The following is a 10,801-nucleotide window of genomic DNA, read 5'->3' as shown; positions in this document are numbered from 1 at the left end:
CAGAGTGGCAAAAGGGTTCCGTCGACTAGATTCGAACCAGCGACTGTTTGCGTACCGGCCCATCACATCAGGTGTCGCACGACTGAAAACTCGTGGCCAGCCGAGCGCCAAAAGCATTTCTCGAGTGGGTTTCGAACCAGCGAACGAATTCACACAAGGCCGGGACGCTACCTACTCAGCCACGGGGGAACGATAATGCAAATAGACCCCGGCGACAAGCGGACCTTAGCTGTCGCTGACGACCGAAGATAAATGGCCAGCAAAGCGAGAAAAAATTTCAGCGGACGGGATTCGAACCAGCGACCATGCCAGCGCTCTGTCAACGAACACGCATTAGCAAGCTCGGCTGCCAGCCTGACCTTGCTAGTGGGAATTCTGAGCTCGGTCCTGCCAAACGGGAGACAAGAAGCGACAAAAAACAAAGGAATGCCCCGGCCGGGAGTCGATCTCAGGGCCGACAGTTTTGGTTCGGATGAAGCTGCATGCGGCCGTGCCGATTGTAGCTACAACTGTGTAGCTACTAAGGGGGCGTGTGGCTTGGAGCGTCGGATATCATATTTTGCACGAAAACTGACATTCCATAGTGGGGTTGTACTAAGCTGCCTCTGGTGGCTCCTCCCCGCCCCTCACCTGACTGGCTCCTCGTCGGCCGGGGTGGCGCATCGCTCGTGCAGGAACTCCTCGCGGCTCCACACCCGTCTCTCCGCCATGTGGGAGACATGCTCCTCCACCTCGGTCTCCACGTCCTCGCCGGACCTGTTGGGCACGAGGAGAGCGGGGACAGTGAGGACGGGGACCGATGACCAGCACCACGACTTTGCGTGTTCACCAGGACCATGGGGTGCGCACAACTTACTCCGCGGCTCTTCTCCTGAGCAGCTGGTCCAGCGCCTGCGGATGCGAGTCCATCATGTGCATGTACACCTCATCCAACAGCTCCGCCGACACCTGCAAGCAAGCACGCGCCAGGTGTTATGTTTCGGAAAAAGCAAACGGGGTCCAATAAGGAGCAGGGGGCCGCCATTCTGACATAAGAGCCGCGTTCGCTGCTCTGTACTGACGGTCGGGCAATCATTTTGTCTCTCAACCATCCGCCCATGGAAAGAGGGTAGAATAACACCGAGGGGTCCTTCACTATAAATTGTAGCGTACACCGATTTTTTTCTGTTTTTCTTGATTTTTTTGTGATTTTCTGTTGAATTTTTGTGAATTTTTGTGATTTTTTTTGATTTTTTTTCTGACTCCGTTAATTTTTAAAGATTTTTTATTGATTTTTTCATGATTTTCTCATGATTTTTTCATGATTTTTTCGTGATTTTTTCTAAGGGTGTACACTGATTTTTTTGAGTGAAGGACCCCTCGTGTAACACTCACTTGGAAAAGGAAGTCCGAGTTGTCGATCATGGAGCGCACGACGTTGATGGTGTCGGCGCGCTCCTCGGCGCGCTCGGCGCTCAGCTCGTCGCCGCCGGCCTGGCCGCTGGGCGGGATGCAGTGCAGGATGTTGGGCGCGAACAGCGTGGCCAGGTTGCTGCTGTCCATGCGGTTGCCCACGAGCCACTCGCCCGTGTCCCCGCGCCGGTCCGCCGCGTTGCGCGCCACCTCGCCGAGGAAGACGAGCAGCGAGTGCAGCGTGTCGCGGTGCGCGGGCGGCAGCAGCTGCACCAGGTGCTGCAGCGCCTCCGCCTGCAGCCGTCTGTTGCGGATTCCTGCAGCCATTTTTTAAAACCATGTAAATTTCTAGCATTTCCTTCGGAATCTCGGATATGAATCTGATTTTCTGACTCTTGTCACTTTGAAGTAATTTTTTGGTTGGTCCACCCACACCCCCACTCACTTTGTGTTTGTACAAAAGCTTGGTACAGATCCCTGCACAGCAGGGGGTCTGGCAGGTCCCGGAAGTACTCCTTTAGCAGCGTGGCTACGTCGTGCGGGCACAGGTCGTCGTCCAGCGACGCCTCCTGGCCGCCGTCAAAGTCCTCTCGTAACTGCAACGAAAGGGGGGAACGGTCGATGAGACATTATCGACAATCAGAGTCCGGGGCACATGGCGCCCGCAGCGGCTAGGGTAGGCCAGCCCGCAGCACAGCCGTGCGGGCTGGAGGCCTATCAGCTGGGCGCGCGGGGTCCGCGGCGCGGCGGGCGTGCCCAGCCTAGCATGGCGGGTAGCTCTCACCTGGCGCACTCTCTTTTTGGAACTGGAAACCCTGAAGATGCCCAGGGTGTGCAGGCCGTTGTTGGTGAGGTGCCTTAAGCACGTGGTGACCACGTGCGGCACCCAGGGCACGCGGGACGGCTCGGCCACCAGCTCGCTCATCTCGTCGTCGAGGAAGTCGGTGGCCGAGCAGGAGGTGGTCGACGATAGCGAGTTGAGCTGCCCCGGTACGCTGCCCGCCATGGCGCCGCCCAAGAGGTCCTCCACGGACCCGGCCTGCTGGGAAAAGGGCAGGGGGCTTTAAAATGATAGGTGTTCACTACGTCCTTGTGACTGGAAATAAAATTCACTAGAGAATGCGCGGCCGGAGCTAAGTACGCTCCTGATCAATATCGGAAACATTTGCAAAAGTGTGTGCTCAAAAGTTTGGTATATTTATTATTTCTGGTGGGTTGTAGTGAAACTTTGAAGCGCCCATTGTGGCTTTTGGGTGGCCGGACAGGAAGGTGGAAGGTACTCACGTCGTCCAGCCTGGGTGCCTCGACGAGCGAGCTGAAGCTGGCCCGCGAGCCGTGGTGCGACTTCCGCCGGAGCTCGACGCTGCCGCTGCCGCCGCTGCCGACGTCCTCCGCGGCGCCGGCCGAGCTCCTGGAGGCGCCCCCGCGGCTCACCAGCCCCGCCAGCCCGGCGAGCCCCGCCCGGTGCGTCCCCGGGACGGACCCCCGGCCCGGCGTCGCGCCCCCGCGCCCGGGCAGCGCCACGTTGTTGCCCGGCACGCGGACTCCCCGCTCGTGCTCGATGCACTGCGAGAGGGGTAGGCCGAACACGAGCCCGGACGCCGCTGTGGAGGAGAGAACATACCCTTTCATTGTCTCTCCATGGCGTCATTGTCACATCTTTAGCTCCGGCACAATACATTTACTGGACGAAGTGCTGTCGCTACTCACGGCTGTCCTTGTCGGAGTCCTTGCGCCCGTCCACCACCCCGGTGGTGAGCGCCTTCCTCTTGAGCAGGTAAGCGCGCCGCTTCGGTTTTGCCGCCACTTCCGCCACCACCTTCTCTGCACACACACATGCACACGCAAGTCAAACAACGCGCCGAGCGCTTCACAAAAACATTTTAAAAGTGCATCAGGCTGCCGGCGGCACGCAGCTGCGCGCGGCGCGCCGCCCTCAAAGGGGAACAACGTGTTAAAATGCATTCAGGGCTGCCAACTGCTGAAACCCTAGACACCCCACGTACATGGTCGCCGCAACACGCGTTTGCGACGCGCGCTATTTAGCGGCGCAATGCACCTCAGCTGGCAGCCCTGGCGCGCGGCGGCGTGCGCACTGAGCGATTGCGTATTGTCTCTGACCGGAAGGGATCCTGATGGCGACGCCGAGGTTGAGCGCCTGCAGCTTGGCGAGCGCCACCTTCTGCAGCACCTGCCGCTCCACCTCGCTCAGCTGCAGGAGCGGCGTGGTCTCGGCCAGCTGTACGCGCCGGCTGCCGCTGCTCCAGGTGCAGCTCCCCTGCGGGCAGGTCGGGGAAGACAATGTTAGAGGCAGGAGAGACATTAGCCGCGTGGTCTCGGCCAGCTGCACGCCGGCTGCGGCTGCTGCTCCAGGTGCAGTTCTCGTGCGACAGGGCGGGACAGTCACTTATTGGAGGAAAGAGAGTGCGCTGGCGGTAATAATAATTGCAATAAGCCCACGGAAACAGAACAGCCGAGACATGGTAGCACCTGAGTTTCCCTGTCGCGTCTTTATCGCTAAACATGTCCACATAACAAAATTAACATTCGCACTGTTATTATAGCTGTTATTTTTGTTGAGAACAAGTGCTAATTTGTTCCACACTTTTTTAATGTGTAGAATTTTTGAATACCAACACCGACTGGGTGCGGCACACTATCAAGAATCATCCAGAAGGCACGTCCGTCATTCGCCGCTACGAACCTGGCTAAGTGCAGCCTTTTGCAAGCTTTCGTAGCGCCTGCTACGCGTATTGCGGGCTGGCCTACTCCGAGTCTCGCAGGCGCCGAGCTCCTGAAAGTACCTTCTGGACGCTCCCATGCCATACCACTACGAGTTGTGCGAGCTCGTGGCTTCCGACATGATTGCAGCTGGCAAATCAACTACACGGGTCCATAAAGCATCATTTTTCATTCTGGTTTTAATTTGTTTCGTTCTTGCTACGTCGTATGGGTGTTCTGTAAGGCACGACGTAATCACGATGCCCATCACTACCTGCCCCTGTCGAGCCGCTCTCCGGTCCGGTGCTTCAAGACACTAGAATCCCGCGCCGGCATTCGGCGTGAAAACCTTTCTGACTTGACTGTACTTATTCCGCTGGCTTTGAGCCAGACTGCCGCCGCCGCGCAGCGACCAACACCGGCCGGCCGCGACCAACTCACCACACCGCTCAAGTGGCGTGAGCTCGCGTCGTTCGACAAGATTCTCCAGCCAGAAGGAGATAACTTTTGGCCCTCCATAGTGCGGCGTTGTGGTCGAAAAGTTTTAAGACGTGAAACGAAGCTAACATAAGACTACCTTATTTTACGAAACAAGAAAACGCTTAATATAGTACTTTACCGCCCCCACAAAGAGTACTGGATTCAAGTGAAGAGAGATGTAAATTTGGACGGGACAGAATTTTATTTGTAATAACTTCCCCTTCTGTTTATTCCCACCTTGCACGTGGCTTTAACGCTTTCCAGACACATCAGTCGATTTTTGTGTTTTATTTTTTTGCCATTGCATTTCAGTGTACGTATGACAGAGAGAGAAGAATAGCGGGTAGAACATAAAGGTTCCTGATTAGTCGACCCTTAACCCCCTCTACAAGCTCGACGTAGAGGCGGGAAGCTCACGACCAACCGATCGCTCTTCTTCTTTGCTTTGTTAGCCGACGTACACGATTTGCCCTGCCGCGACCGGGAGAGCCTAGGAGGGCCCAGGGATCGAGCTGAAGCCCGGCTGAAGCCCGGCTGAAGCCCGGCTGAAGCGGCTCTCTGAGCCTGAAGGGCAATTGGCAGCCTGAGTAATGAGGTGGGAGTGAGAGCGCGCCTGAAAGCCGAGGGCTGAAGGCCAAACGCTGAAGGCTGAAGGTTGCCCACGCACGACGCAGGTGGAGGCTGGAAGTAGTGGCGAGCACGCGCGCTGAGGATGGGTATGGCGACTGAACCGGAGCCATCGGGAGGAATTTGAATAAACTACAAAATCGTGCACGACGTGACGTTTGAGAGGAATGGTGGAAGGGAGGGGGGGTATGCATTTAGATAACGCAGAGCCGCCGTGGCCTCGTCTTTATGCTCGGCGGAGGGTGGAGGGTCCGCGCCCGGCCACGGTGACGTAGGCCAGCACTGCATACACAACAGGCATGGACGGTTTTCCTCCTCTGACATGACGTTTCTCACACTCTCCTCCACACGCATACACGCGCACCCCTTCTTCATCCGCCCCCCCCCCCTCTCTCTCTCCTCTTTTCAAACAAGCCCAAAGCGTGTAAAATCTTAACATTATTTTTAGACATTCTCACATTGAAGGCGAGCGGGACGCGCGGAGTGTGAGAGGCGTAGGGAAGAAATCGGGTCGTGCACTCGCCCCTGCGGCCCCCCTGCGGCCCGCGGCCCCTCGGCGGCCAGGGCCCCGCCGGCCCCGCCGGCCCTGCCGCACGCACCCGCGGCCCGCGTTGACGTCAGAGCGCCGCGCCGCGCTGGTCGCGTCGACGCTCAACAGGTCGCTGCGGGGCGGGCGGGGCAGCGGGGCGAGCCCCTCAAAGACATGGCCATGCACCCCTCAGCAGTGCGTGCACGGGGGCGGGGCGTGGCGGGGCGGAGCCTGGCGTTCAGGGGTAGCGGCCTGCCGGTGAGATTCGGTGTAGTGTGGCCAGACTGGGTCAACTTATATTTGGCGCGCTATATAACCGCTGCGACTTGGCCGCCGGGACAGGAATAGACAGGCCATGGGTCCTGCCGGTCCCGCCGGGCCACGCTGGTCCGCGCCACGCCGGGCCAGTCCCGCCACGGCGGAGAGGGTAGGGGCCCTCCTCGGGCCGGCGCGGTGCGGCTGCGGGGGCCGGGCCTCACTCAACAACGACCAACAACCCTCCTCCATCGGCCACATGCAGCGGGCGGCACGGTCCTCAATGGGCGGCCGTCGTCCTGCGGCTAATGGGTGCGCACCCGCCGGCTCAATCACTGACGGCGGCCTCCACCCCTCAGTTGTCACGGGGGCCACGAGAGCACGTCGAGTGTTTGGCTGTCGCTCACGGCGGCGGCGTCCACTGCAAATTTCTTCAAAATACTGACGACCATAGGAAGACGCGCAACCACGTACGATGAGTCGGTGGATTCGAATGGCGCGCAGATCTTGTTTCCCAGTGCTTGCCTATCCTCCTGCAACGCCGTGCCCCACCGCGCCCTGCCACCGCCAGGTTGAGGTTGAGCGAAGTCCACCCCGCCCCGCTTGACCAGCTGGCCAGGGCCCTCGGCCAGGGCCACCTCGCCACCCTCCCGCCCCTCCCCGCTACGCCCCGCCAAGCCGCTGCAGAACGCTATTAGTCGAGCCCAGCTGTTTGCGACAATAGCAGCAAGCAGCCCGTGATAACTGGCCACTTATCACTGTATTTATACGCGTATTGAGTGGACACCGGCGCGCCTGCCAACTTTCGCAATCTGCAGGTAATTATAGCAACAGCATTGCTCGCTCCTACATCCTGATCGGAAAACTGGCTGCGTCTTGAAGCGAGACGGGAGCGACAGCCGTGGGCGCCATGTCCTTCATTAAAGGGGAGTACACAACACGGCGAGCTGCTCCCAGTTGGAACGATTTACAAACAAACTACGAAGGACACTGCCAACATTTTAGAGAGTTATTCGCACGTAATAGGTTTGCTGCACTCACCTGTGGTGTCCACGAGCAGGCTTGTGGCGGTCCTCCGCCCGGCTCCGAACCCGCTCCCGTGCCCGTACCCGGGCCACCAATGGCAGCTCGGGAATGGCTTTTGGAGCGGGTCTTCCAGATCTTCTCCAGGCTCTGCACCACGGAGGACGACGATTTGGACTTCTGCATGGCCCCTGCGGACACAGCAACAGACGTGGAGGAGCCTTCCTTGGGGCTGGCTGAGCCCTGCCCAGCCGCACCAGGCGGCGATGGCTGTTGCTGCTGTTGCTGCTGCAGTTGCTGAAGCTGCTGCTGCTGGTGCAGCCCGTGCAGAAGGTGTGAGAGGAACGATTGTCCGGAGGAGAAGAGGCCCTTGGGGGACTGTAGCGGGGTGCTACTCGCGGAGGTGGTGGCGGGCGAGATTTGCGACGGCGAGGCCAGCTCGTCGCCGCCGGTCGCCGTCGTGTCGAAGCTGCTCCTGGAGCTGGTGAGTCTGCTGCTCGTGGTGGCCAGCTCGTCCGTGTCCGGGTTGGAGCCCACCCCGGTGCCCTCGTACTTGAGCTCCTTGACGGCGTTCACCCACGACTCGTCCGTCTGGGCGCCCTTGTTGAGCCCGTCGTCGTCTCCCGGCAGCGTGATCTCCCCCTTCGCCTTAATGTTGCGCAGGTTCCGGTCGTAGTTAACGCGCTTGAAGCGGTCCGCCTTGTCGCCGTCCATGCTCTTCTTGCGGGCCATGCGCAGGTACCGCTTGATGGTGTCGCTCACGGACGGCGACACGTCGTCGTTGTCCACGCTGGAGCGGCGCCGGTTCGCCCCCGGCCCTCCCCGGGGCCGGCCCCCGCCGCCATCCTCCTCGTCCGCCTCCTCCTGCGCGCGCCTCTTGCGCTCCTCGTCAACGGCGGCCAGGATGGCGGTGGTCAGGGGGTCGGTCTGCGTGCCCCGCTGACTGCGCGTGGGGCCGCGCGGTGCCCGGCCCGCCGCCGCTCTCTTGCCGCCGTCCTCGTCGTCGCCGGGCTCGCCCTCCGGGTGCACCTCGATGAGAGGGGGCGGCGACGTGGCGCCCCGGAGGCGACGGAAGGACGGCGCTCGGCTGAGGCCAGCAGAGGCCTGGTAGTCGTAGCCGCCGCCCGACGCGTCGCGGCCGCCGCGCAGCGCCGCCTGCTGCCTCCAGCGGGGGTCCGTGCGGCTCATGGAGCTGACGTACGGCTGGCCGCCCTCCGCGCCGGCCCCGCCGCCACCGCCGCGACGGTACGCGAACCCGCGGGCGCGGCGGGTGTCGAACAGGAGCCTCTCGAGCAGCTTGCGCTCCGTCAGGAGGTCGGAGATGACCTTCTGCCTGGCCGTGGACTTGCCGTAGTACCGCCGGAGCGTCTCCAGGAGCTGCTTCTGCAGGTGGTCGCCGTTGAACGGCACGCCCTCCGGCCGCCTCCTCGGCAGGTGCGCGCCGTCGCGGTCACCGCCGTCCCCCGCTGCCGAGGAGCCGTTCGCCCCCGTCCCGTTCGATCCGTGGTCCCTGGAGCCCAGGACGACCTCGAGCCGCTGCCGAAGCTTGTCCAGCAGCTCCTGCTCGTCTAGCACAGCCCCAGGCGGCGGCGCCGGGGGCGGCTCCTCCCCTCGCTGGGCCGCTTCGTCCCGCGCGAGGTACATCTCGAGCGTGTCCAGCAGCAGCTTGTCCTCCGGATCGAGGCTGTCCTCGGAGGCGGAGGAGTCTCTCCATTCTGGGTCCCACGAGTGGTCGACGCCGAGGCGCGTGGTGGCGGGTCCCGCCTGCAGGAACTCCCTCTTGGCGCGCTGCACGTCGAAGCGCCCGGAGCCGTCGGGACCGAGCACGGGCCGCAGGAACACGGTGCCGCCGCCGCGGGCCGCGGCCGCCACCTCGTCCGCCTCATCGGCCGAGGCCGTGGAGGCCGCGCCGGTCCCCGACTTGTCCCGACTGTCTCGGCACGACCCTCCTTTCTTCCTGCCCATGCGCGAGCGGCCCGTCCGGCCCCGGAAGCCGAGGGCCCCCGGGTAGGAGCTCTTCCGCCAGAGCAGGAAGCGCGGCTCGCGGTGGCACACCTCCTGGAAGTAGGCCTCGATGCGCGGCACGTCCTCGGCGCGGTTGTGGGCGCCCTCCGGGATGAGCCGGCGCCCGGCGTCCGTCATGTAGCGCCATGTCTTGCGCGTGAGCAGCCATCGCTCGCGGGGCTTCTTGCCGCGCTTGGAGTCGACGCGCACCAGCGAGTCGCGCCGGCCTAGGCCGAGGCCCTGGCCCCCACTCCGCGAGGAGGCCGCCGCGGAGGCCACCTGCTTGCCCGTCGTGGAGGCTGTGGACACCCTTCGCAGCGCGGCGCGCGCGCTCTGCTCGCGGACGCGCTCCCTCGTGTGCGCGCGGTTCACGGCCGAGCAGATCTTGAGCTTGGCGGCGAGCAGTGAGGATGTGGCGGGCGGTGTGACGGCGGTGCCCCGCCTGCTCCGGGTGGCCGCCTCGCTGCTGGCCGCGGCGGTGCTGTTGCTGCCGCCACCGCTGGGCTCCTGGCCTTGGCTGGACGAAGGAGACGGGCTCGACGCCGTCCTCGATGTCCTGGACGAGTCTGCCATGGCGGCGCTGCTGCGTCGGGTTCAGTGGGCCGCGTGCGGGGACGGCCGGGGGCGGGGCTGCGGCCACACCGACCTCCCGGGGTGGACTCTTCTCTCCGCGTCCTCGGCGCCGTCGTGGTCGTCCAGTAGAACGGGGGGGCCATCCGCGGGCCCCGGTGTGTGCCGCGCCGCTGCAGCGCTGTGCCAACACACGGAGACCAGGGGTCAGGCGGGGGAGGGCTCGGGGAGGGCACGGGTGGGGGCTGTAGTGTACGGTGCGCCGGCCGTCGTCACCTGCGCCTGGGCGCGACTCATCGTTATTGCAATGCATCAACACTCGTCTGCGTAATTGCCCCCCCCCCCCCCGACCACACCGTGACGTGGAGCGGTGTCACGCGGCGCCGGGCGTTGCTGATCGTGGCGTCACGCTGCAGAAGGGAGCGATGCCGGTAAGGAATTTGGACCGCGGGGGCCGCTATTTTTGCATGCGCCCCCTGACGACTGAAGTAGGCGGGAACAAAAGCGGTCGCACGAGTTGACGGCCGAGGATACGGTGGTGGGGGTAGGCAGAGGTTACGGGGAGTTGTAGGGGGGATGAAGTGAGAGGGCAGTTAGTCCTACGGTTGGATTGGGCCGAACACTGAAGCACTTGTTATCACCGGTCTCCCACCCCCAGCCCACCCACGTGACCGGGGCGGGAACGCCGCTAGGATTTTTCAGCCCGAGCCAAGAAGAAGAGGCTCTAGTCTTTCTGACGGCCACAAAAGCAACTAGCCTAAAGGCCCGGGAAAAAGAGAGAGAGCCGACGTGCTCCTTCAGGAGTGACTCATCATCTCTTGATGACGAGCTCGTCGTGTAGACTGGTGCCCGGCCCGACCGCACAGTGAGTGAGGCGAAGGGGCCAGTCGTGGTGGCGAAGGGCGGGGCAGGACAGGGCAGGAGGCGGCTTCACTCACTTGGGCGCCACACCACTATTTTGGGCCTTGCGTTTGCCTCTCATTCTCACGCATGCACGCTCTCTCCCTCTTTTTCTCTCTCCCTCTCCCTCCCTCCCTCTCTCTCTTTCACACAGAAACACGCGTGCAAGGTGGGTGAGACGAGACGTCAAGTGTGTAAACGGTTTTGATAATAGATACGCCCCTCGTGCTCATGTTCCGAGAGATTTAGGGGATGATGGGTCATTACTAAAACCAAAGCTCCATCTCCCCCTCCCGCCCC

The 10,801-nt window shown here is 62.3% G+C and overlaps 1 protein-coding gene across 2 annotated transcripts in view; it reads right to left on the bottom strand.

Moving 5' to 3' along the window:
• LOC113207232 (uncharacterized) overlaps positions 1-10,801 on the bottom strand; it is a 20,042-nt gene that overhangs the window by 3,861 nt on the left and 5,380 nt on the right. Inside the window, exons 2-10 of one of the 2 annotated variants that reach the window (XM_052267748.1) lie at positions 7,046-9,782; positions 3,514-3,670; positions 3,103-3,216; positions 2,677-2,996; positions 2,177-2,434; positions 1,838-1,988; positions 1,375-1,709; positions 857-948; positions 631-756 (exon numbers count right to left, since the gene is read on the bottom strand). In XM_052267748.1, the coding sequence (XP_052123708.1) occupies positions 631-756; positions 857-948; positions 1,375-1,709; positions 1,838-1,988; positions 2,177-2,434; positions 2,677-2,996; positions 3,103-3,216; positions 3,514-3,670; positions 7,046-9,604 (4,112 nt within the window). In that variant the 5' untranslated portion in view covers positions 9,605-9,782. The remainder of the gene's footprint in view (positions 1-630; positions 757-856; positions 949-1,374; positions 1,710-1,837; positions 1,989-2,176; positions 2,435-2,676; positions 2,997-3,102; positions 3,217-3,513; positions 3,671-7,045; positions 9,783-10,801) is intronic. The other variant, XM_052267749.1, reaches the window with a different exon arrangement.

The sequence above is a fragment of the Frankliniella occidentalis genome, unplaced genomic scaffold (genome assembly GCF_000697945.3).
Source record: "Frankliniella occidentalis isolate FOCC.00 unplaced genomic scaffold, Focc_3.1 Scaffold58, whole genome shotgun sequence".
Classification (NCBI taxonomy): domain Eukaryota; kingdom Metazoa; phylum Arthropoda; class Insecta; order Thysanoptera; family Thripidae; genus Frankliniella; species Frankliniella occidentalis.
The sequence above is the reverse complement of the archived record's forward strand: the minus strand, read 5'-3'. Positions and strand labels throughout refer to the sequence as shown.